At 43.6% G+C, this 27,948-nt stretch overlaps 1 protein-coding gene across 2 annotated transcripts in view; it reads right to left on the bottom strand.

Moving 5' to 3' along the window:
* Window positions 1-8,097: 8,097 nt before the first annotated feature.
* The window catches only part of PLPP4 (phospholipid phosphatase 4), a 224,488-nt gene continuing 204,637 nt past the window's right edge, over window positions 8,098-27,948 (bottom strand). The window contains exons 6-8 of one of the 2 annotated variants that reach the window (XR_005779864.1): window positions 13,521-13,691; window positions 8,971-9,326; window positions 8,098-8,812 (exon numbers count right to left, since the gene is read on the bottom strand). Coding sequence is in view for 1 of the 2 variants with exons in the window: in XM_040437564.1 (XP_040293498.1) it covers window positions 9,127-9,326; window positions 13,521-13,691 (371 nt within the window). In the remaining variant the exon portion in view is untranslated. Of the gene's footprint in view, window positions 9,327-13,520; window positions 13,692-27,948 lie in introns of both variants that reach the window. The other variant, XM_040437564.1, reaches the window with a different exon arrangement.

Here is a 27,948-nt window from a genome sequence, read left to right as displayed (position 1 = left end):
TACTACTACACGGGCAGTTTATGCAATTTTGTGTTTGTGATGAACTATTTCATTGACTATATTCACCCATTTGGGCAGATTTTCTTATCCTATAGATGATGTAAACTCAGGTGTTTCTTGATCCCCTGTTGGCGCCTAATTTATTATGAGGCAGATAAAGTAGACACATCTCTCGCACTAGCAGAGCTAGGAGATGGTGCAGGGGCAGATTAGCCATAGACCTTAAAGGGAAATTTCCCGGTGGGCCGACACCCAGGGGGCCACCTGAACCCTCCTCACGGCCGGCCAGTGGAAGTTTTTGGGGAATGTATTTTGAGCTGCTGGCAGTATTTTGTGATGGACTGTGGTATTTGGCTCTGTTGGGGCGGTATAATGTGCCACAATATGGTATTGCTGGCCCTGCCTTCCATCAATTTGGACCCAACTACAAAACAGGGCCACTTTTAGTATTTTTTTTCAGGTCCACTTTCAGTTCCCAGTCCGCCCCTGAGCTGGTGTACACTTGAGCTATAATTTATTCCAGGTTCCTGCGTATAGTAAATTAGTAAGGCCATTCCCCTCCTGCTAAACCCTGCCCACACCCGCCCACTTTTTGGGAATGGGTCGTGAGCGGTGGAAAAGGTTTTGTGAAAATGATGCCTGCACCAACATTTGCGACTTTTTAAGTTCTATTTTTTCTTTTGTAAAACGAATGTACCGTAAATCTCCCTCAGACTGCCCAGACCTGGACCAGATTTAGTGGCTCAGGCTGGTTGATAAATCTGGTGCACGGATAGACACTTTTCTCTGACTCTGTACCAACTATTGGTTAGCTTACTTTAGAATTTTACCCTAGAACTGTGACATAATTTTGTTGCACAGCGTTGCATATTCGGACACATCCCCTTTCAAATGAAGTCACAATCCTTTCCATTTTGTCACGTCCCCTTGTCAGGCTAGGGGCAGATTATTTTGCTGGGGTTTTCTGCCCCTCCTGGTTCCTGGTCTGTATGTCTCATTTATTCAGTGTTTTCTTTATTGCTATCTTGTTCCCTCCTTTATTCTTACTAGGAGGGTTATTTTTATATCTGGATGATAATATTTGTATTTTTTCAATCATATCCCCATTGATTAATTGATGGTTAAGACAATATTGCATTATGTTGGGGATTGTGAGCAGTATAGTTCACACCTGTTGACCATTTATTGGATTATTAGTACTACTTGGTACTTGGTTTTATGCATTTCCAGATGTGACCAACTTATGTATAAAGGCCTGGAGTCCAGCAGGGGCATTAGTCTTCACAGCACTTATCTGCAATGCTTTTTATATATTATTCTGTATGTATTGTATGTCTTCTGGAATGACACAATAAAGAATGTTTTTGTATTACATGTGTGGTCTTTGTAGTTTGGTTAGGTAAATCTAGATACTCCAAATTGCGCCACATTACGTTAGATGAGTGACGTTCTCAAAAATTCAATTTGGCTGCTTCGCTAAATTGTACAAAAAAAATTAGCTTTGTGACAAATTACTTCATCACAAAGCGCATATATTTGTAAATAGCAGGTGCAGTGACAGGGAATGGCAATTGCACGGCCCCCCCATCATTGAACCACTCAGATGCCGCATTTATTGCTGATTGCTGCAGCTTAGTGTTTGCCAATTATAGAAAATACAATTTTACTTACCTCATCTATTTGATCACGAAGAGGCTGCAGCGGCATCTTCATGCTCAAATGGATGAGGCAAGTATGATTTTTTATTTTTACCGCCATTTCAGGGAAAAATCGGCTTTGGGGCAAATCGAATTTTTCTTGAGATTCTGATCGAAGTCCACTTTGTGAACTTCAGTTCGCTCAACACTAGTTATGACATTGATGGGTGGGCATTGAATTTAAAGAGGTATTCCAATAGTATAAAAAAAAATGTAACGATTGCACAGGCTAGGTTAAACATAAAAAATAAACTATACTGCCCTTCTCCTATAGCGCACTGCTGGCCTCAGCTCGACAGGCATGCATGCCAGGAAAGGTTCGCTCACCCAAACAGTGGATGAGCCGCATCGCCTTTACGGCTAGTGACTGGATGAACAGGCATATCCAGGCATTTCATGCTTGTCTTTATATTTTATCCACTGTGAGAAATTTATAAATATTTAATAGCACTGGGCAATTTCCCCTAAGACTTATGCTTCCAGAGAAATATACCTCTGTAATGCAAAATGAAGTGAAGCACAAGAAAAAAAATTAATAAATTCCCTTTGCCTTGGTGTAAAATCATAGTCACAGTATGGGCCCATACATACAATACTGGCCTGGGACCTAACTGCTACTATTAGTTAAAGACAAGAATGAAGGGATTCTTTTCTACTACTTTGACATTAGAGTATGTTCACATCTGCTTTGGAGGCTCCGTTCAGGACCTTCGTCACAGATTCCACCAAAAAGAACAAACAAAAAAGGAACTTTCCAGCACTTTTGTTATTTTCTAAAGGCACTGAACAACAGGAAAAACTAGCTGTGATGTGAACGTGGCCTTACTTTAAAAGAGGTGGACATCTACCATAGAGGTCTAGCATAGCAAGAGGATGTATCACCATCACCTTGAAAAACAAAAGAACATAGCTTCTGACTAATAAGTTCCAAGGCTCTGCACTGAGGAACTGCTCCATGACCAGACTGTTCATATACAGTATGATGGACACTAATAAATATAGTGCTTGTTGCCAATTTCTCCCCTGATCAGGATTGGTGCACTGGGGCCACCGATGGATCACAACTATTGATCCCTTTGACCAAAATGATGAGTTTCTACTTCAACCTGTTCTTTATACATTTAATATTAGGTGTAAAAACCTCAGTTTAGTGCCATATATCACGATTTCTCAAAAATCCCTCACAAAGACTATCCAGTGAATGAATAACCTACACCGAGGCTGCATACTTCTCCATGTAGTCATGCTCATGCCAAAACATCACAAATCATCAAGACGTGCAAACATAGGCCTGATGGTGCTAGACACGTGCATAGGGAGTAATTCATATACAGACTTGATTGTACTTTACTTGCACTCAACTTAAAGCCTCATTCACCCATCAGTGTTTCGGTCAGTGTTTTCCATCAGTGATTTTGAGCCTAAACTAGGATTGGAGCCTCCACAGACATAAGGTATAAGGGAAAGATCTGCACCTGTTCTGTGTTTAGATCTGCACCTGGTTTTGGCTTAAAATCACTGATGGAAATCACTGACCAAAACACCGACGTGTGAATGAGGCATAAGTCAATTGTCCTCATGTCCATTAGTGCATTACAGCACACACCAAGCATAGAAATCACAGAAAACGAGACAAGGAACCAGACGTGTGTAGCCATTCAGGCTTCTTCTACTTCACATGCATGTTAATGGAGAGATCAGGATCCATGAATAAAATATTCCTGCACTGGAATACAGAACATTAGGCAAGAAGAAACTGTCTTTGATAGTGGAATATTAATTTGGTGGAACGAATATATATATATATATATATATATATATATATATCCCATTGTAGACTCCTCTACAACAGAGATGAGGCTTTAAATAATACAAGAAGCGAGAAGCATCCACAGGGTGTATATTAGTGGAAATACCAGCAAACACACAAAAGGTGCTCAACCACAAAATTGAAAGACTAAAACACCATCTTTATTAAGAAAATACATTAAAAACATATACATACCACAAAAAGGAGCCAAAACATGATACAAAATTCACAGAGAGTGAGCCCGCAACAATCATATACAGGCAAAACCTGTCCAAAATGAATCAATGGATAAATCACATGGCAATGCCTAAAAAAAAATAAAAAAATAATAAAAAATCACAATGTATACAGGAACATAGTGCAGAGCTGGCTCATCACCTCCCACGGGGGTCAAAGGCATTAGAAAAACATGCGTCAAGTGTGGTGGGTTTGATTATACATTATGTACCTGTATACTTTGTGCTTTTTATGATTTTTTGGGCCAATGCATTAATCGATATTGTACAGGTTTTGTCTGTATATTATTGTTGCGGGCTCACTCTCTGTGGATTTTTGTTATCATGTATTGGCGCTTTTGTGTGGTATGTATATGTTTTTAATGAATTTTCTTAATAAAGATGGTGTTTTAGCCTTTGACTTTTGTGGCTGAGCACCTTTTTTGTGTTTGCTGGTATATCCACTAGCATATGGCCTGTAGCACATACCCTGATATTGTCTTCTTGGTAAATACTTCTCACTTAATGTATTATTTGAATCCTTGTCTCAGTTGTCTACAATGGTGTGTATGTATATATATATATTCCACCAAATGAATGTTCCTCTAACAAATCAGCACTTCTTGGATAATAGATTGTGGACACACCAACAACTGGTAACACCCATCCGGACCTTCATGGCAAACTGCTGATAATAATTCAGAACTTCTAACAGAATTAATAGTTTAGATGCTCCAGAATTGTTATTACATGGGGAAGCAAGTCGTTGCTAAAACAGTCATGTCAGGAGAGGTGACAGGTCCTCTTTAAAGGGGTATTCCCATCTCAGACAATGGGGGCATATCGCTAGAATATGCCCCCATTATCTGATAGGTGCGGGTCCCACCTCAAACAGGTTTTGTTCTGTTGTATTTATACGGAGAAGTGCTGCTAAATCGTCCCTGCGTTGTAATGGATTGCTTTCTTAGGCCTCTTGCACACGAACGTGTGCGCCCCGTGGCCATGCTGCGGCCAGCGAATTGCGGGCCCATTCACTTTAATGGGTCCGCGATCAGGACGTTCCGCAAAAAGATAGACAATGTCCTATCTTTTTGCGGAACGGAAGTACGGGACGAGACCCCAAGGAAGCACTCCGTAGCGCTTCCGTAGGGTTCCGTTCTGTGCTTCCGTTCCGCACCATTCCACATCTCTGTCTTTGCCGGACCCATTGAAGTGAATGGCTCCGCATCCGTGATGCGGAATGCGCACAGAACGGTGCCCGTGTATTGTGGATCCGCAAATGCGGTCCGCAATACGGCCACGGGGCGCACACGTTCGTGTGCAATAAGCCTTATTCTGCCATAAATCCAGGGTATAGGATTCAAAATAATACAAAAGAAAAATAAAAAAGAATATAAACTGTTTGTACCTGGAGGTGCACACCGCTGGACAAAGTTGATGTAGACAGCTTCATTTTCCCTCACAGTGCATGTTTCCTCCTGGGCACTTAATCTAGCAGTTTACACCTGCATGTATGCCAACTGTGTATGAGCAAAGCAATATCAGCTAATAAACAAGACATTGGTTTCAGACAGCCCTGTGGCGTAGTTTGTGGGCTAGAAAATGTACTTTTCATTTAATAATTTAAAAATCAATATTGACATTTTTAAGCCATCAACATCAGAGGAAAACTCAGACCGGATCTGTTTTTCTGTGTCTGTTACAGATTTTTCTGGCAGAGGTGAGGTTCAGCCGTTTTAATTGAGGAAAATGCCATCTGGCAACGATGATATTTCCTGCCCAGATAGAAGGACGGAAGCAATCAGGGCACGGAAAGAATACTTTATAGAGCTGTATAGTAATGCAAAGGCCGAAGGGATTTTCCACAGAAAATACTTTTTTTTTAAGAGGTTGTCCATTCCTTTGTCTTCAGGATATGCCATCAATATTGGCAGTGGCGTAACTAGAAATGACTGAAGAATTTTTGAATTGAACATCCCTCCCCCCTGCTCCCAGGGCAACCCCCACTCCTGTGGCTAGTCAAGATCACACTCTCAGACGAGGCCTGGCAGCATCCGTTTCCTAGAGGGTCTCTTTATATAATGTCATTTTAAAATACTGTTGAGGGGACCCTGACAAAATCTTTTACTCCTCCTCCTGGGTGGGTCCTTTCTGGAGTTCAGGCGCTAAAGCGTGTCTTCCCCTATAGCTACGCCCCTGCTCACTGGCGAGGATCAGACACCCTGCAGCCCCACTTATAACTTGTTTACAGGGTATACTTCAACAGCAGTAATCAGCTTTATCCACTGCACAATGGATGAAGCTGTGTAGTTGTGGAACCGGAGTTACTCTGAAACAGGTGATCGATGCGGCAGTTTGTCAGACCCCTGCCGATCAGATACTGACCACCCATCCTGAGGAGAGGGCATCAATAGTAAAGAAGTGGACAGACCCCTTTAATCAAAGTAAGGGTTGACATCTTGACATCTAAGACTGGGTTCACACATAGGTATATTGTCCTATATGACCAGTTACTGTGTGGTGCATGCATTTTATCATGAATAGCCATGATTTTGTGATGCCGGTTTCACAGTTGAAACATGTTAAAAAAAAAACATGGTAAGAGGCCGTGTGGCATACTAGCTACTCAGCCTTAGAAAGTGGACAATTATAATTTCTGTAGTTATAGACAAGCCCGTTTTAAATTAAATGGGGATCGGTCAGAACCCCAACTATCAGACACTTATCCCTTATTTTGTCGACTGGGAGTGTGTTAGTGGGGAAAACCCCTTCAATATGACAATACCCCTTTCACCATGTCATATCATTTCCAATCCCTACTGATAGCCATACAAGTGTCCCTATTTGGTAGACTTGTACCTACTTTAGACCAAAATGTCCTGGCCCTCTTTGCTACTTGTGGCTGAACTTACACATCGCTTTTATCTACATTTTTAACACTGCAATGGTGTTCTTTCCGACATTTTTCTTATAGAGATTCCTATGGGTAAAATGCCACGAAAAGCCAAAAACACATATTTTAGGTGTTTTTTAAGATGTGACTGCAAACTTTGTAAAAAACAAAACAAAAAACAACACTAAAAACATGAAAAATACTGATAAAAAGTGTGTATGAAGAAATCTTCAATGGCTTGTTCAAGATCACAAACATATGCGTTTTTCTCCCCCAGAAACAGCACTATTCCTCTCCATGGGCTGTGTGTGATGATTGGAGGATTAGTTACAATACCTTATACAGCCAAAAGACAAGAATGTTGATGTTTGTGGAGAAAAAAAGAGGAAATTCATTTGCCAATTCTGGCCATTCCATTTAATTTTTCTAGACACCTTGTATAGTCCTCTAGCCTACTTCCAGCATACCTCCTAAGCGCCCCTCTATTGCAGGGACAGTTCCTACTTTGGACTAAAATGGTCGTTCCTAAACTATTTTTAAAACTGATAGATTTGTATAACTACATTTACAATATTATAAAAGTGCATCTCTAGTTCCCAATTGCCCAGTGGACACAAACTACATAAACAGGTGAAATATGGACCACATCATTTTCCGCCAATTTTTGTGGTGATGTATCAATGGCAAACTATTCAAGATTGTAGACATGTGTGAAAAATTAATCTTTCACACAATGGCCCATAATGACCATCCATAAATTTGGGAGGCATATTGACAATTCCAGCCAACCAGGTACTTCCTGGAATCTTAGGATCTTCTCAGGGGATACACTGGGTAAGGATAAGTAATTACTGTACATATAGTATGTAGGTTTGATTACTTCAAATTTCATTCCTAATACTTAATCTATTTTCCTGTAATTACCCTAAAGAACTTGATAAATAGAGTTAAATTTAAGACATCTGTGAATGATAGCTGCATCTTCATTTGAAATCCTATTTACTACATTTTCCACAGTAGCCATTCTTGATCAAGCTTTAACCCACAGTTATATAAGCTTATCAGAAGGTCACTGCAGAAGGAACTGTCCAAGATATTTTAAAAATTTCAGACAAGCCCTACAGTTCTCCTAAAATCACAATCATGTTATACTCACCCTTTTCACCAGTGCCATTCTCTGCAGTGTTGATGTGGTCCTGCTACCACTGATTCCAAGTGGCACGGTAATGTCTTGGACATGACGTAATGTCTCTCACATGATGTGCTGCACACCTGTATGTCACCGTTTCTGTGATGTGCACAATGACGTGCAGATGTACAGCACGTGACCACTATACCAATCACTGTCCTCACTGGTAGACCGCTAAGGCTCAAGTCACAGCAGGACCGGACCAGCCTAGCAGGGAACATCATTTTTTTTATTTCCAGCAATTGTATGGCTTGTCCAAGATTTTGATCCAATGATGAGGCTGGACAACATGATTTTCTACAAAAATTCTACAAATTTTGTATTGGTAGTAAGTAGAAAACCTGTATTACCCTTCATTAGGCAAATCAAGTTATAGAGTTTTATACAATAGAAGTAAAAAAGAAGAATCTCCAGTGTAAGGAACCTTCAAGAAGAGGAAGTATCTCAGCATGGCTAACATTAGAAGTCCATTGAAAAATAAATTCCTTGTAACTGGCATATAGTATGATACATACATGTCAATTATTCTGATCAAGGAAACAACTAATGTATGTGACTGGATGTATCATGCAGTAGGACCCCTCTCCATTTTGAATACGTTATGATCACCAACACATTTTTGCACACACAGTATATGATAGGAGCGATGACGAGAGCACTTCACATGCATCAAAAACTTCTGATCAATCTCAAAATTACACAGGACATCATAATAAACTACATGCGTGGACAATAAAATATATCTATCACATCTTTTTCATCAGTGCAAAACACCAGAATGTAAATGATGAAATTTAGAAAAAACGGTCTTACACAGCAACACAACAGAGACATCAGACGTATACAATGAAGCTACTGAAATGCCAGCACCTCCTAGGACAAGTGGGGTACAGGACATCTTATGTATTTTGACTGTATAAGTGCTTCGGTGGTTGGTGTGAAGATTCCTGCACTGTGTGAAAACATGAACCTTGAATCACAAGCTGGTGGATTGATCTTCTACCAAGACTACAAAAATGAGAAGAGATGTTATAATGAGTTGGGCATTAGAAGATGCCAATAGACAGAAGAACGAACGTGGACACCAAAATGTAACACACAGCACCATCATAAAACTGTCGGAAAGATATTTATGGAGATGTTGATGCCTGTAGTTGATGTTATACCTCTTGAATGTGGGGGACACTGTCTAGGCATAGTCATTTCATTCACTGATGTACTGCTGGTCACATAGATGCAATGTCTGGTACTATACACACAGTGCAGGAAACCTCTTAAATGAGGCTGTGTGTGGCTACAAGTCATAAGGGACCATTTGCTGGTCATACAGGACCCTCTGTCATTCCTTCATGCATTAAGCTTTCACTGTTTTCAGTAGGTGTTGGTTCCTCTTTCTTTTGGGTGGTAACCTGATGGAGACATACAGCGGGTCGGTGGCAGGAAGAATGTGTCAGTGCTGGGTAATGTTGTCGGTAGCAGATATAAGCTAAAATCAGACCGATCACACCACCTACGAAGGCATCTGGAAAGGAAAGAGAAAACATCAAAAATTTGAAGTATTGTATCCGCAGATCTGGGCGTAAAGGGGCTACCAAAAATAGCCGAGCAAGCACTCGACTATTTTCGGAACTCCCATAGAAATGAATGGAGTGCAGCCGTGCATGCACAGCTACTATCCATTCACTGTGGGACCCTGTTCTGGAGAGAATAGAGAGTTCTAGATGTGGGACCTGCACCCATGGGCGACCGCAGAAATTTTTCCGGGGGGGGGGGCATAATTTTATTGACATCCATGCTCTGCTTGTTTCTGAGAATGTAATGAAGGGGAGGGGCATATTTATTATCACAAAGTATAATAACGCATGAGCTGTGCAGTGGCGGATCCAGAGCCTGGTCTCGGGAGGGGCACTTCCAGATTATTTTCTGTCCGCCGCCACAAAACAATGGTGCTTACAGAACAGACTACACAGTGTAGAGGTATACTGTATATTGTGTGGCACAGTGTAGGCTATATGTGTATATTAAACATATTTCACATGAAAACTTACAATTACTTGGCTTGGCCCTTGGGGATCTCGGACGCCACTTCAACACTTGGCCGGGGGCTCGGCGGAGCTGATGTTGTGTTTTATCCTAATGAGAAAGATTTCATAATAAGGATTTGGAGAAGGGGTAGAGGAATAGCAGAGCAGGGAGAGGATGGTGCTGCTACTAGGGGGTCATACCATGTGGAAGTAATAAAGCCCACCATAATGCCCCCCAGTAGAAATAATTCTCCTTATAATGTGACAGTGCAAAAAATACCCCCTTGTAATGCCCCCAGTTGAGCTAATGTCCCCATAGTGCCCCCATAATGTGCCAGTATAAAATACCCCTATATAGTGCCCCCAGTAAATGCCTCCATAGTGCTCCTCTTTCCCCTTCCTCCTAGTGCCCCCCATAATGTACCAGTATAAAATGCCCCAGTAGATGCCCTCAGTGTCCCCCCTAATTTGCAAGTATAAAATACCCCTTCTTAGAGCCCCCGTAGATGACCCCATAGTACTCCTCTCCCCCCTTCCTCATAGTACCCACCATAATGTGTCCCAGTATAAAATTCTACTGTACAGAGCCCCCCATATAAAACACCCCTTCTTTGTGGCCTCAGTAGATGCCCCTATAGTGCCCCCAATAATGTGCCAGTAATAACAGCCCCCCCATCATGTGCCAGTAATAACAGCCCCCCATCATGTGCCAGGAATAACAGCCCCCCCATCATGTGCCAGGAATAACAGCCCCCCCATCATGTGCCAGTAATAACAGCCCCCGCATCATGTGCCAGTAATAACAGCCCCCCCATCATGTGCCAGTAATAACAGCCCCCCCATCATGTGCCAGTAATAACAGCCCCCCCTTGTGCCAGTAATAACAGCCCCCATTATGTGCCAGTAATGACAGCCCCCATTATGTGCCAGTAATGACAGACCCCCATTATGTGCCAGTAATGACAGCCCCCCATTATGTGCCAGTAATGACAGCCCCCCCCATTATGTGCCAGTAGCCAGAGACCCCCATTATGTGCCAGTAGCCAGAGACACCCATTATGTGCCAGTAGCCAGAGACCCCCATTATGTGCCAGTAGCCACCAGTATTGTACACCAAAAAAATAAACACTTATACTTACCTCCTTGGCAGCGATGCGATGCAGGCCTCTTCCGGCCTGTGTCCTGCACTGTACGGCTCAGGCGGCGTAATGACGTCATCGCGCCGCCTGCGCCGGCCTCTGATAAGCTGCCGGCCTAGTGCCTGAAGCCTATCAGAGGAAGGGAAAGGGACACGCCTCTCCTTCCCCTGCCTCAGCACAGTCATCTGTATCGCTGTCCTGAGGACGGCGATACAGATGACTATGGAGATGAACGCTTCCACAATGGGAATAGGATTCTGTCCGTAAGTAGAGGGACCGCACTGACTATAGAGTAACACTGGGGTGGTCTCTATAGTTTTCCTACACTATAGAGACCACCCCAGTGTTACTCTATAGTCAGTACGGTCCCTCTACTTACGGACAGAATCCTATCTGGGCAGAGCTCTGCTAATCCACCCAGCAGTACCTATTAACCATTTCCTTCCAATTACACAGGGGTAGTCAGTGAGCTGGCAATTGCAAGCGCTAGCTGCAGCGTTGCAAGACCGGCGGCAGCTGTAGATGACTTTCGGAAATGGGCACACACACGGCGCACCTTCACCAGGAGCTCAGGCTAATTGGGGTAGGTTTTGAGAAACCGCTGAACAACTTAGTTGATCACGTGGGCTAGGCATGGTATTTGTGTGAACTTGCCGAGCTCCAAAGCCGCCACCAAGATACGGCCATTAGCAGACACAACCATGCCTGGATGTAGTTTGAGTGGCGAGAGCCACTGCTCAGTCTGGTCCCTTATACCCTGCCAAAGTTCTGCAGCGGTGTGCTGTTTGTCACCTAAGCAAATTAGTTTTAGCAACTGCCTGTTGCCGCTTCCCCACTGCAGTGCTACACTGCTTCCAGCTACTGACTGATGGCTGACTGGTGCTGCAAGATGAGAATTCAGAGGTGGAAGTGGAGGAGGAGGAGAAAAAGGGGGAGTTGCAGCCACTAATGTAGGTGGTGGCGGAAATCCTGATGGAAGTTGGGCCCGCAATCCTTGGCGTCGGTAGCACCTGTGCCATCCCAGGGTACAACTCGCTCCCGGCCTCCACAATGTTCACCCAGTGTGCAGTCAGGGAAATGTAGCATCCCTGGCCAAAAGCACTTGTCCATGTGTCAGTCGTTAAGTAGACCTTCCCAATAACTGCTTTGGTCAGTGCACGGGTGATGTTACGGGACACATGCTGGTGTAAGGCGGGGACGGCACACCGGGAAAAATAGTGGAGGCTGGGGACTGAGTAACGAGGGACGGCCACCGCCATCAGGCTGCGGAAAGCCTTAGTGTCCACAAGCCTAATGACGCGTTCCGGCCAGCCAATCACTGTAATGCCAGTAGCCAACATGGCTATGGCATTGCAGTGAGTGCCAGTACTCTCCCACATGTTTATTGGCTGCGTAGCAGGCAACAAACGTGCAGGGAGGAGACTCGAGCATCGCGCTCGAGCACACGCGGTGTTTGGCCGAACGCCGCGATGTGCCGAGCATTGCGATGCTCGTGTCAAAATGGTGTTCGACCGAGTATGCTCGCTCAACACTAATCTCTTTACAATAAGTTGATCACAATAGCGCCGCAGCCATTTCTCAGCCCACAAAGCACACCATACATTGTACAGCAGCTGTGCATGGTACGGCAGCTCAGCCCCTGTGACCAATGAAAACTATAGCGAGAAAGCTATGGCGCTACTGCATGCACTAGTGCCTTCTCAAAGAGCTGATCATAGGGGGTCCGGGGTGTCGGACCCCAACCAATCAGAAACCGATGACCTATCCAGAGGATAGGTCAATTAAAAACATCTCAGAAAACCCTTTTAAAACAACGTGTTTTATATATAATGCACGACATAGTCCTCCACATCTAGAGGCTCTCATTGTAACTGCTGTCCACTCTAGAGACGAGGTACCTGAACAGAGAACACTCTCTATTAACTTAGAATTCCCTAATGGTGTATATGAAAATGAGTTTTCTAAACTGGACATCCCCTTTAAAAACTATGACATATAGATCTACTGTATATGAAAGAAAGGCTGACTTTGGGGATCATCCTTCTAGTAGTTGACTCAATCTTGTCCTGCAAACTTTGGAAAGTGGTGCATGTGATTAACATACAGTGAAATAAATTCCTTTCAACCTATGTGTCTCCATTGTTACAGACTACAAAAACCTCGGCATAGAATGATTCTGTAGTCCTACTCCCTTCCATCTGTCCTCTTGCTAATCTACCAAATGTATATTAGGAAGAAGAAGAAGAGGGCAAATGGAAAGATGTATGACCACAGGATCAGACTTCAGAGTGTGTAGTCTGTAACGATGGGAAGTAGGATACTTTTAGCCAAGACTATTTGGAAAATTGTTTCAATTGTATTTCAGATGTACTGGAGCAATTAAAAAAAGATGCAAGCCATTGATGGTTTGTATGTCCTATCAATGATTTAAAACAACTTGATGGTATCATGATTTATGTTGACTTCTGCCATTCATGTTTTAACCACACTAAATAGGGAAGCAATTTCTTATAATTCCAGTAGATTGCCATGAACACACTTGTAGGTACTTACCTTGCCAGTGATGTTTGTAATCACACAAACGTGAAAGGGCGATCATCATAGCACAATACAGAGGCAGGATTGTTGCACAGAGACGCCAGCTTTTCCCTTGTCCCAGTTCTGTAAAACAATGCAATTTCCCTGCCAGGTAGAAGGAGGTGAATCCAAGGCCAGAAAATGCAACTGCAGTAAAAGGAGAAAGAAAGATTAAGGTAGTATGGTAGTACGCTCACATGTGCAAAATAAAAAAAATATTTGAAGGCAAATGTAACAAAAATTTATAGTCTAGTTAGGGTAAGACCAGTGAGGATCATGAACAGAGTTCTCCACTCTTTAAATTCTGAATTCTCCAATAAGGTATGAGAATGGGTTTTCTAAACTGGACATCCTGTGTAACACTTAGGCCCCTTTCACACGGGCGAGATTTCCTCGCGGGTGCAATGCGTGAGGTGAACGCATTGCACCCGCACTGAATCCGGGCCCATTCATTTCTATGGGGCTGTGCACATGAGCAGTGATTTTCACGCATCACTTGTGCATTGCGTGAAAATCGCAGCATGCTCCTCTTTGTGCGTTTTTCACGTAACGCAGGGCCCATAGAAATGAATGGGGTTGCGTGAAAATCGCAAGCAAGTGCGGATGTGGTGCGATTTTCACGCTAGGAGACGATCGGTATGGAGACCCAATCATTATTATTTTCCCTTATAACATGGTTTTAAGGGAAAATAATAGCATTCTGAATACAGAATGCATAGTACAATAGGGCTGGAGGGGTTAAAAAAAATAAAACAATAATTTAACTCACCGTAATCCACTTGTTCGCGCAGCCGGCATCTCTTCTGTCTTGTTCTGTGAGGAATAGGACCTTTGATGACGTCACTACGTTCATCACATGGTCCGTCACATGATCCATCACCATGGTTATTATTATTTTAAAAAATATATTTATTTTTTAACCCCTCCAGCCCTATTGTACTATGCAGTCTGTATTCAGAATGCTATTATTTTCCCTTATAACCATGTTATAAGGGAAAATAATACAATCTACACAACTTTGAACCCAAACCTGAACTTCTGTGAAGAAGTTCGGGTCTGGGTACCACAGTCAGTTTTTTATCACGCGCGTGCAAAACACATTGCACCCTCGCAATAAAAACTGAACAACGGAACGCAACCGCAGTCAAAACTGACTGCAATTGAGTACCTACTCGCGCGGGTTTGCCGCAACGCATCCGGACCTTATCCGGACACGCTCGTGTGAAAGAGGCCTAAGGCATATTGAAAGGGAGGCAGAGTCTGAATTACAGCCTTGGGTATTGCCCCTGTAGTACTCCACTCAATTTTGCCCTGAAAACTATGGAAGGTGGTGCATGTGGTTAAGGTACAGTGAACTAATTATTTTTAACATATGTGTCTCCATGGAAACAGACTACAAACTAACTTAGTATAGTCTGATCCGGTACATATGCTCCCTTTTATCTGCCTCCTTGATAATCTACCAAATGTATGTTAGAAAGAAGCAGAAAACAGATATAAGGCAGTATGGCTGCAGGATCACTGCCACAATTATCACACTACCATAATATTTCTTTATTGGGGGGTGGGGGGGTCCCTCGTGGGGTAAATCTAAAACAGTCACTGAGCCACCACAATGCTGAGATATTTCCACGACTCACTCGTGACCACATGTCAATGTGTATTCTTACATTTAGCCTCCATATACTTGCATACTCGGTTTGGCAGTTCGTATTTGATTTCAATGGGGAGGGAGGAGTATGCATATTTGCTAACTGTCCCTGCTTTTAAGAGACAGTCCTGGCAAATTCGGACAGTCCCGGGCTAAAAGTGGGCAGGTCTAACATAAACTCAGCCCGTATGCAGACGTTCCTGAGCATGGAAAGGGTGTTCCTGGGGCTTGGCTTAGATGCTCCGATTTTACTAACTAAAATGTTGGTAAGTATAATTCAGGCGGTGGCTTATCTCCCAGGAGAACAAAGGGCACCCAATCCTATCTCCCCTCACATCAGCTCCCCATACAGATTAGATTACCATCTGGTCCTCCCTAAAACAGCAGACTGACAATAGTCATATGTGTGGGGGCTCTAAGTTTATTCAATAGAGGAGGGGCCTTCAAGTTGGTGACAGACAATTCTGGTGGCTGCTTATCTCCTGGCAGGACAAAGTATGATGTAAATTGAAATCCAATATGCCCAATCCTTATTCAAGATGCCCCCAAACATATTCAATCAGCTGGCATTAACCTTAGTGTATGGGCAGCTTAACCTGAAGATTCTGCTTTGTTTGCAGTTACCCCCTCTCATGTCCTTCTCACAAGGGTCCAAGAACCCAAATAATAGCAATTAGGTGGGTTCTCGCCCTGAAAGTTGCTGGTCCCATTAAGTGGCATTTTGGGAGTGGGCTCCTTCAGCAAAAACAGCCATTTACTCACTTAGTCCCTGCCATTCTGAGATGAGTTTCTTCATATAGCAGGCTTGTTCAGCATTGCTGCACTTTATGACCACATGCAGGTGGGGTGGATGCTTTTATTTCAGACAGAAGCAGCATTTTCAGCTTTTTATCGAAGGGCCACTTTAAGACATCTCTTGACATAATTGTACGTATGTTGAAAGTACTTCATTACCAAATTTAGGGGTTGTCATTAGAGATGAGTGAATCAAATCTAAACTAATTGGATATGTCAAGAATTTCACAAAAATTCTTCTTCCAAACAAATCTGAGGGCGCCAGCCAGTGGGCGTGCCCACAATGCTTTGCAGACAGCTTGGCAACCAATCAGGAGGGAGGAAACTGGCTAGTCTATCAGGCTTTGTGCTAGCTGTGAAGTTGAGATGCCATTGTGAGCTGAGCCACTGATGTGATAGAATGTGTCTGTCATATCACTAACAAAAACCAATTAAAGACACACTTGTAAAGATAGTGTAGAGATTGTGAATAAGATATATTTAGTTAGGGAGACTGAATTACTAGGTATTAAGTCAGGTTTTAACAGTAGGAAGATCATATAACCAGTTCATTTACTGTGTGTCTTGCAGTGAGAGCAGCTGGAACTGCTCATAACTTCATGTCTTGCACTGCACAAACATCATTTAAAGAGACTGCACTTTTTTTCCCCAAAATATGTTGCAAATCTTCTACAGTTCATAAATGTTTAATAGGCATATTCCCAGCAACAGCAGCATATATTTTGCTGCATAAGCTGCACAATTGCACCTTTTTCTTTCCAAAAACCTGCTGCAATTTTTCTACTGTTCAGTGCACAAATATCATAGCAGGGGATGTTTAATAGGGCATATATTTCTTACTCCAAAAAAACTGTTGCAATTTTGCTACCATCTAGTAGTGCCCACTTTAGCACTATAGTGTCTTCTCAGTCATGGCACATTTAATTGGGCATATGTTTGTTACCAAAAAACGTTTAAACTTTTTTTTTTACTTTTTATTTAATAACTATTAGCCTCCTTAAGGGCTAGAACCCTTGTCATATTCACCCTAATAGAGCTCTATTAGGGTGAATAGGACTTTACACTCTCCCTGCTGCCCTGTGCTTTGTGAACACAACAGCAGGGAGCTGACCATGGCAGCCAGCCTATCATGTGCCCCCCAGCCTCTGATCAGCCCCTCCAGCCTCTGATCAGCCCCCCCCCCCCCTGATCAGCCCCTCCAGCCTCTCCCTCTTATCAGCCCCCTCTGGTAACAAACCCACCCCCCCCTCCCTCCCCAGTATTAATCATTGGTGGCAGTGGCCACAGGGTCCCCCTCCCCTCCCCCATCATTGGTGGCAGTGGGCAGTTCCGATCGGAGTCCCAGCAGTGTAATGCTGGGGCTCCGATCGGTTACCATGGCAGCCAGGACGCTACTGAAGTCCTGGCTGCGATGGTATGTTAGTGAGCAGCATTATACTCACGTGCGCCGTGATCACCGGGAGCTCCTTCTTCTCATAGGTCTGTGCGGCGCATTGCTAATGCTATAAGCATTAGCAATGAGCCGCACAGACAGAAGAAGGAGCGCCCGGCGGCCACGGCGCACGTGAGTATAATGCTGCTCACTAACATACCATGGCAGCCAGGACTTCAGTAGCGTGACTCCTGGCTGCCATGGTAACCGATCGGAGCCCCAGCATTACACTGCTGGGACTCCGATCAGAACTGCCCACTGCCACCAATGCAGACAAACATTCCCGGCACCCGACCTCTGACAGGACACTGTGATCCGCGCGATTAACCCCTCAACTGAGGGGTTAATCGCGCGGATCACAGCGTGCAGTCATAGGGGCCGGGAAATGGCCGGCACATTGGTCTTCAGGCATTCATTGGTGGCGCAGTGGGGAGGGAGGGACTCCTCTCCTTCTCCACTGCGCAGGCTCAGGAAACCATGGTGCGTGCCGAGAGCGCATCTTTGAAAACGGGCTGACAAATACCCAAGCGCCAGGACCAAATTCCTGGTCGCCATGGCGACCTGGCACCTGGGATTTGTCGAGCCCTGATGTAGGGGCATATATTTATTCAAAGGAAGAAGTAAATACTGATACAATTCCAAACATGAGAATGGAGTGAACACCTGTTGTGAACACAGTAAAAATCCAGAATGCAAAATCCCTTTTTTCCTTTCTGCTCTTAGGTTTTTTTCTGGGCAGACTTATGGGTTTAGGGTTTAGGGGTTTATTAAATTAAAGGGTTTGTCTAGGCTACAGATATGAAGACCAACCCTGAGGATAGACCATCAATACCTGAAGCCTGGACAACCCCTTTAATGTTTAATTTTGGAATGCTTTTGTGCTAGTTAAAGAGGACCTGTCTCTCCTGACATGTTTGTTTAAAGTGGTTATGCCACGACTAATGTAAAAAATGAAACACACATGGATCCTGAGATCTCCCCATTCATTGCTCTGATCAAATTGACAGCTCAAGGGGAGTTTATTTTCTGCTGCTGCTTAGGGGGCGTGTCTCAGCTCTCCCTATCACAGCTCAGGAGGCAGTTGAAGGATGAAACTGAGCATGTGCGGCCTTCTCAGTGAGCAGGTCAAAGAAATATGAAAAACAAAAAACAAAACAAATAACTCACTGGTTATGCAAAATTTTGAATTACACGCAACTACAAAAGTATTCAGATCCAGATGCTGGTTTGAAAACTGTAGAATATTTTTCATGGGACAATCCCTTTAACCTCTTAAGGACACATGACGTACCGGTACGTCATGATGTCCTGGTACTTAAGGACACATGACGTACCGGTACGTCATGTGTTGTTCCGATCACTCCCGCCAAGCCGGCAGTGATCGGAACAAGGTGCCTGCTCAAATCATTGAGCAGGCACCTAGACTAAATGCGCGGGGGGGTCCCGTGACCCCCCTATGTCGGCAATCGCAACAAACCACAGGTCAATTAAGACCTGCGGTTTGATGCGCTTTTTGCAGTTTCTGATCCCCGCGGTTCCTGACCGCGAGGATCAGAAACTTTATAATGCCCAAAATATATCTGTATCCCCCCCCCCCCTGCACCCCTGAGTGATTTTAGCCCGGTGGGAGGTGCAGGGGGAGGTTTGCAGGCGGTGCAGGAGGCGGGCGGTGCGGCAGGCGGGATCGCGATCCCCCGCCCGCCTCCCCTTGAATCATCGTTGGCGTCTAGTGGGTATACCAGGGTGCCAGCACATTGCTGACACCCTGGTATAAACGGCTGACATCGGTGATGCGATGTCAGCCGTTTAACCCTTTCCAAACCGCGGTCCATACGGACCGCTGTATGAAAAAGGTTAACAGCTCAGGGAGCTCCGTCCCTCTCCGATCGGGGGGCTGCTGTGCCTTTGCAGCTCCCCGATGGAGAGAGCTCCCAGACAGCCCCCCGACAGCCCCGTCCTTACCCTTCCCCGTCTGTGTAGCTGTGGCCACAACTGAGCAGACGGGGAAGGTTCCCATGGCAACAGGACGCCGTCTCAGGCATCCTGCTGTCCATGGTGCTGAACAGATCTGTGCTAAAGGCAGAGATCTGTTCAGACAAAGTGTAAGTAAAATACAGTACAGTACAATATATATTGTACTGTACTGTATTATACAGACATCAGACCCACTGGATCTTCAAGAACCAAGTGGGTCTGGGTAAAAAAAAAGTGAAAAAAAGTGAAAAAAAAGTAAAAATCAAAAAACACATTTATCACTGATTAAAAATGAAAAAAATAAAATTCCCTACACATGTTTGGTATCGCCGCGTCCGTAACGACCTGATCTATAAAACGGTCATGTTACTTTACCCGAACAGTGAACGCCATAAAAATAAAAAATAAAAAACTATGATGAAATTGAAATTTTGCCCACCTTACTTCCCAAAAAAAGGTAATAAAAGTGATCAAAAAAGTCGCATGTATGCCAAAATTGTAACAATCAAACCGTCATCTCATCCCACAAAAATCATACCCTACCCAAGATAATCGCCCCAAAACTGAAAAAACTATGGCTCTTAGACTATGGAAACACTAAAACATGATTTTTTTTGTTTCAAAAATGAAATCATTGTGTAAAACTTACATAAATTTTAAAAAAGTATACATATTAGGTATCGCCGCGTCCGTATCGACCGGCTCTATAAAAATATCACATGATCTAACCCCTCAGGTGACCTCCGTAAAAAATGAAAAATAAAAACGGTGTAAAAAAAGCCATTTTTTGTCATCTTACGTCACAACAAGTGTAATAGCAAGCGATCAAAAAGTCATATGCACCCCAAAATAGTGGCAAACAGTCATCTCATCCCGCAAAAAATGAAAAAAACATTTTCTTTGTTTTCAAAATGAAATCATTGTGTAAAACTTACATTAAAAAAAAAGCATACATAATAGGTATCGCTGCGTCCGTGCCAACCTGCTCTATAAAATTACCACATGATCTAACCTGTCAGATGAATGTTGTAAATAACAAAAAAAAAACTGTGCCAAAAAAGCTATATTTTGGTACCTTGCCTCACAAAAAGTGTAATATAGAGCAACCAAAAATCATATGTACCCTAAACTAGTACCAACAAAACTGCCACCCTATCCCGTAGTTTCTAAAATGGGGTCACTTTTTTGGAGTTTCTACTCTAGGGGTGCATCAGGGGGGCTTCAAATGGGACATTGTGTCAAAAAAAACAGTCCAGCAAAATCTGCCTTCCAAAAACCGTATGGCATTCCTTTCTTTCTGCGCCCTGCCGTGTGCCTGTACAGCAATTTACGACCACATATGGGGTGTTTCTGTAAACTACAGAATCAGGGCCATAAATAATGAGTTTTGTTTGGCTGTTAACCCTTGCTTTGTAACTGGAAAAAAAATATTAAAATGGAAAATCTGCCAAAAAAGTGACATTTTTAAATTGTATCTCTATTTTCCATTAAATCTTGTGCAACACCTAAAGGGTTAACAAAGTTTGTAAAATCAGTTTTGAATACCTTGAGGGGTGTGGTTTCTTAGATGGGGTCACTTTTATGGAGTTTCTACTCTAGGGGTGCATCAGGGGGGCTTCAAATGGGACATGGTGTAAATAAACCAGTCCAGCAAAATCTGTCTTCCAAAAACCAAATGGCACACCTTTCACTCTATGCCCCGCTGTGTGGCCGTACAGTAGTTTATGGCCACATATGGGGTGTTTCTGTAAACGGCAGAGTCAGGGCAATAAAGATACAGTCTTGTTTGGCTGTTAACCCTTGCTTTGTTAGTGGAAAAAATGGGTTAAAATGGAAAATTAGGCAAAAAAATGAAATTCTCAAATTTCATCCCCATTTGCCAATAACTCTTGTGCAACACCTAAAGGGTTAACGAAGTTTGTAAAATCAGTTTTGAATACCTTGAGGGGTGTAGTTTATAGAATGGGGTCATTTTTGGGTGGTTTCTATTATGTAAGCCTTGCAAAGAGACTTCAGACCTGTAGTGGTCCCTAAAAATTGGATTTCTGAAAAATTTCAAGATTTGCTTCTAAACTTCTAAGCCTTGTAACATCCCCAAAAAATTAAATATCATTCCCAAAATAATTCAAACATGAAGTAGACATATGGGGAATGTAAAGTCATCACTTTTTTGGGGGGTATTACTATGTATTACAGAAGTAGAAAAACTGAAACTTTGAAATTTGCTAATTTTTCCAAATATTTGGTAAATTTGGTATTTTTTTATGCAAAAATAATAATTTGACTTCATTTTTCAAGTGTCATGAAGTACAATATGTGACGAAAAAACAATCTCAGAACGGCCTGGATAAGTCAAAGCGTTTTAAAGTTATCACCATTTAAAGTGACACTGGTCAGATTTGCAAAAAATGGCCTGGTCCTTAAGGTGAAATAAGGCTGTGTCCCTATGGGGTTAACCAGCTCAGGACCGCCGTACGCAGGATTGCGTCCTGGCGGCGGCCCTGTTATTCCTCCTGGACGCGCCGGCGCGTCCTCTCGCGAAAGGCAAGATTTCCTGTGAACACGGGCACACAGGCGCGCGCGTTCACAGGAACCGAGGGTAAACGAGTGGATCTGCAGCCTGCCAGCGGCGATCGTTTGCTGGCAGGCTGTAGATGCGATTTTTTTAACCCCTGAAGGGTATATTAGACGCTGTTTTGATAACAGCGTCTAATATACCTGCTACCTGGTCCTCTGGTGGTCCCTTTTGCTTGGATCGACCACCAGAGGACACAGGCAGCTCTGTAAAGTAGCACCAAACACCACTACACTACACCCCCACCTGTCACTTATTAACCCCTTATTAACCCCTGATCACGCCATATAGACTCCCTGATCACCCCCTGTCATTGATCACCCCCCTGTAAGGCTCCATTCAGACGTCCGTATGTGTTTTGCGGATCCGCGGAATATACTGTCCACATGAAGTCACCATACCCCTCACGAAATCCAAATGCGTAAAAATTTTTTGACATTTATATTCCAGACTTCTTCTCACGCTTTAGGGCCCCTAAAATGCCAGGGCAGTATAAATAGCCCACATGTGACCCCATTTTGGAAAGAAGACACCCCAAGGTATTCGCTGAGGGGCATATTGAGTCCATGAAAGATTGAACTTTTTGTCACAAGTTAGCGGAAAGGGAGACAAAAATCAATTTCCGCTAACTTGTGCCAAAAAAAAAATTACTTCTATGAACTCGCCATGCCCCTCACGGAATACCTTGGGGTGTCTTCTTTCCAAAATGGGGTCACATGTGGGGTATTTATACTGTCCTGGCATTTTAGGGGCCCTAAAGCGTGAGAAGAAGTCTGGAATCCAAATGTCTAAAAATGCCCTCCTAAAAGGAATTTGGGCCCCTTTGCGCACCTAGGCTGCAAAAAAGTGTCACACATGTGGTATTGTCGTACTCAGGAAAAGTTGGGCAATGTGTTTTGGGGTGTCATTTTACATATACCCATGCTGGGTGAGATAAATATCTCTCTCAAATGACAACTTTGTATAAAAAAAATGGGAAAAGTTGACTTTTAGAGAGATATTTCTCTCACCCAGCATGGGTATATGTAAAAATACACCCCAAAACACATTGCCCTACTTCTTATGAGTACGGCGATACCACATGTGTGACATTTTTTTGCAGCCTAGGTGCCCAAAGGGGCCCAAATTCTAAAGAGCACCTTTAGGATTTCACAGGGCATTTTTTACGCATTTGGATTCCAAATTACTTCTCACGCTTTAGGTCCCCTAAAATGCCAGGGCAGTATAACTACCCCACAAGTGACACCATTTTGGAAAGAAGACACCCCAAGGTATTTCGTGATGGGCATAGTGAGTTCATGGAAGTTTTTATTTTTTGTCACAAGTTAGTGGAATATGAGACTTTGTAAGAAAAAAATAAAAATAAAAAATCATCATATTCCGCTAACTTGTGACAAAAAATAAAAACTTCTATGAACTCACTATGCCCATCAGCGAATACCTTAGGGTGTCTACTTTCCGAAATGGGGTCATTTGTGGGGTGTTCCTACTGTCTGGGCATTGTAGAGCCTCAAGAAACATGACAGGTGCTCAGAAAGTCAGAGCTGCTTCAAAATGCGGAAATTCACATTTTTGTACCATAGTTTGTAAACGCTATAACTTTTACCCAAACCAATAAATATACACTTATTGCATTTTTTTTTTTATCAAAGACATGTAGAACAATAAATTTAGAGAAAATTTTATATAGAAATGTAGTTTTATTTGAAAAATTTTACAACCGAAACTGAAAAATGTCATTTTTTTGCAAAAATTTTGGTAAATTTCGATTAATATAAAAAAAAGTAAAAATGTCAGCAGCAATGAAACACCACCAAATGAAAGCTCTATTAGTGAGAGAAAAGGAGGTAAAATTCATTTGGGTGGTAAGTTGTATGACCGAGCAATAAACCGTGAAAATAGTGTAGTGCAGAATTGTAAAAAGTGGTCTGGTCATTAAGGGTGTTAAAGCTAGGGGGGCTGAGGTGGTTAAGTAATTACTTGCATTCCTTATGTAATAACAAACTAGAGCATCTATTCGTATGACTGTGTTGTACCATTTCTTTATTATTACTTCTAGAAGTAATGAATTAATTGCTAGCAGTTTGCAGTGAAGGTCCAGCTGGATGTTACCAGTTGAGGTTGTGTTCCTGCAGAGTGTGACACTAGCAGTACTAATTAGATGATGATAGATAGTGCAGGGGCACACACTTAACTGGTAACACCCACCTGGACCTTTACTGAAAACTGCTAGCAATTCATTCATAAACTTTCAGCAGGAATAATAAAGGAAAGGCACTATATAGAGCCATTAAAATAGAAGCTCCAGAATTGTTATAACAAGGAGAGTGCAAGCAGTTACTAAACCCGGAAGGTCAGGAGAGGTGACACATTATCTTAAAATGCTGTGGCTCTTTAAATGTTTTTCCTGGCACAGCCATGATTCTGACCATTATTCAGGGAACTGTAGCACAATCCTTTTGTTCTCAGTATCAGCAGGGATCTCAGAAGTCTGACTCCTGCAGACCATAGTGTTATAGCATATGCTAGCAATATTATATTAGAATTTTTTTTTTTTAACATAATAAATGTACAATATCTGCATGGTGCACTTCCCACGCATGGGACCAGAAGCTGTGCACATGCAATCATTGTTAGAGCAGAAAAGCCCCAACAACAGCATGAAAGTCATTTCACAGAAACAAGGGCTCCCTGTCTGTCCATCTGCACCCATTATGCAATTATTGGGTGCATCTAGGTCTCCATGGAAACCAGATACCTAATAAAGGTTCACGATCTGCTTCAATATCTGTCTATTATTACATGCCAGAGGCAAAGTGTACTGGATTGTGTCACTGGTACTTAAGGAGAAATGATGAAAGCTTATACCAGACCCACAACAACATGGCTGTTGTCCCAGGGGCCTTTTCCGTGGGTTTGTGCATCTGGTATATATTTTCATCATTTATCCTTATTTGTCACAAGTATTAGGTTCTTTATGAACAACTGTATATACAGTACTGTGCAAAGGTTTTTGGCAGATGTGGAAAAAATGCTGCAAAGTAAGAATGCTTTCAAAAATAGAAGTGTCAATAGATTATTTTTTATCAATAAACAAAATGAATGAACAAAACTGAAATCTAATTCAAATCAATGTGTGGTGTGACCACTCTTTGCCCTCAAAACAGCATCAGTTCTTATACAGTAGCTACACCAGGAGGTTGTTCCAAATATCTTGGAGAACTAACCACAGATGTAGGCTTGCTCAAATCCTTCTGTCTCTTCATATAATCCGCAATTCCGGATCCGGGCAGCACATAGTGCGGCCCCACAGAAATGAATGGGTCCGCAATTTCATTCTGCAAAATGCGGAACAGAATTGTGGACGTGTGAATGGAGCCTCAGCTGACATTAGCACATCGCTAATGTCAGCTGGCTTAATAGGGTCAAATCTGGTGACAGAAACCCTTTTAAGAATACATCCCTAAGGAGGGAAATAAGGGGTCTCAATTTATTTAGCCGGTCATAGGCTGGGTCAGTTCTGGGGGGGACTTGGAAATTGTCAGAAAAATGCATAAACCACATTAGGGCTTCATAGCGGTTTCGGGACATAACTGCTGGAAACACAGTGGTTAAGTGGACAGTACTCGCAGCCCAATAAGATCGGACAGATGGCTTTTTTACAATGCCCATATCCAGGGTAAGCCCACTGGCGGATCCAGGGGGGGGCAACGGGGCAATTGCCCCCCCCTCGAACTGCTCAGAAGTGGGGGTCGGCGGCCGCAGGGCACAGGGAGATGAGTGCTTCCATTGTGGAAGCGCTCCTCTCTATAGTCATCTGTATCACCGTCCTCATAACAGGCACTAGGCCGGCATCCTATCAGAGGCCGGCGCAGGCGACGCGATGATGTAATCGCGCCGCCTGAGCCGTACAGAGCGGGACACAGGCCGGAAGAGGCCTGCATCGCATCGCTGACATGGAGGTAAGTATAAGTGTTTTTTTTTTTTTTTTTATATGTACAATAGTTTTACTGGCACATTAGGGGGGCTCTTGTTACTGGCACACTGGGGGGGGGGGTGCTCTTGTTACTGGCACATTGGGGGGGGGGCTCTTGTTACTGGCACATGATGGGGCGCTCTTGTTACTGGCACATGATGGGGGGCTCTTATTACCGGCACATGATGGGAGGGCTCTTATTACTGGCACATGATGGGGGGTGCTCTTGTTACTGGCCCATGATGGGGGTGCTCTTGTTACTGGCCCATGATGGGGGTGCTCTTGTTACTGGCCCATGATGGAGAGGGCAGTGTGGGGGACACTACTGTGTGGGGGGCAGTGTGGGGGACACTACTGTATGGAGGCAGTGTGGGGGACACTCCTGTGATATGTACAATAGTTTTACTGGCACATTAGGGGGGCTCTTGTTACTGGCACACTGGGGGGGGCTCTTGTTACTGGCACATTGGGGGGGCTCTTGTTACTGGCACATGATGGGGGGGCTCTTATTACTGGCACATGATGAGGGGCTCTTATTACTGGCACATGATGGGGGGGCTCTTATTACTGGCACATGATGGGAGGGCTCTTATTACTGGGACATGATGGGGGTGCTCTTGTTACTGGCACATGATGGAGGGTGCAGTGTGGGGGACACTACTGTATGGGGGCAGTGTGGGGGACACTACTGTATGGGGTCAGTGTGGGGGACACTACTGTGTGGGGGCAGCGTGGGGGACACTACTGTGTGGGGGCAGCATGGGGGACACTACTGTGTGGGGGCAGCATAGGGGACACTACTGTGTGGAGGACACTACTGTGTGGGGGCAGCATAGGGGACACTACTGTGTGGGGGACACTACACTGCGTGTAGAATTATTAGGCAAATGAGTATTTTGACCACATCATCCTCTTTATGCATGTTGTCTTACTCCAAGCTGTATAGGCTCGAAAGCCTACTACCAATTAAGCTTATTAGGTGATGTGCATCTCTGTAATGAGAAGGGGTGTGGTCTAATGACATCAACACCCTATATCAGGTGTGCATAATTATTAGGCAACTTCCTTTCCTTTGGCAAAATGGGTCAAAAGAAGGACTTGACAAGCTCAGAAAAGTCAAAAATAGTGAGATATCTTGCAGAGGGATGCAGCACTCTTAAAATTGCAAAGCTTCTGAAGCGTGATCATCGAACAATCAAGCGTTTCATTCAAAATAGTCAACAGGGTCGCAAGAAGCGTGTGGAAAAACCAAGGCGCAAAATAACTGCCCATGAACTGAGAAAAGTCAAGCGTGCAGCTGCCAAGATGCCACTTGCCACCAGTTTGGCCATATTTCAGAGCTGCAACATCACTGGAGTGCCCAAAAGCACAAGGTGTGCAATACTCAGAGACATGGCCAAGGTAAGAAAGGCTGAAAGACGACCACCACTGAACAAGACACACAAGCTGAAACGTCAAGACTGGGCCAAGAAATATCTCAAGACTGATTTTTCTAAGGTTTTATGGACTGATGAAATGAGAGTGAGTCTTGATGGGCCAGATGGATGGGCCCGTGGCTGGATTGGTAAAGGGCAGAGAGCTCCAGTCCGACTCAGACGCCAGCAAGGTGGAGGTGGAGTACTGGTTTGGGCTGGTATCATCAAAGATGAGCTTGTGGGGCCTTTTCGGGTTGAGGATGGAGTCAAGCTCAACTCCCAGTCCTACTGCCAGTTTCTGGAAGACACCTTCTTCAAGCAGTGGTACAGGAAGAAGTCTGCATCCTTCAAGAAAAACATGATTTTCATGCAGGACAATGCTCCATCACACGCGTCCAAGTACTCCACAGCGTGGCTGGCAAGAAAGGGTATAAAAGAAGAAAATCTAATGACATGGCCTCCTTGTTCACCTGATCTGAACCCCATTGAGAACCTGTGGTCCATCATCAAATGTGAGATTTACAAGGAGGGAAAACAGTACACCTCTCTGAACAGTGTCTGGGAGGCTGTGGTTGCTGCTGCACGC

This window comes from Bufo bufo, chromosome 6 (assembly GCF_905171765.1).
Source record: "Bufo bufo chromosome 6, aBufBuf1.1, whole genome shotgun sequence".
Classification (NCBI taxonomy): domain Eukaryota; kingdom Metazoa; phylum Chordata; class Amphibia; order Anura; family Bufonidae; genus Bufo; species Bufo bufo.
This window is presented reverse-complemented; position numbering and strand designations above follow the sequence as displayed.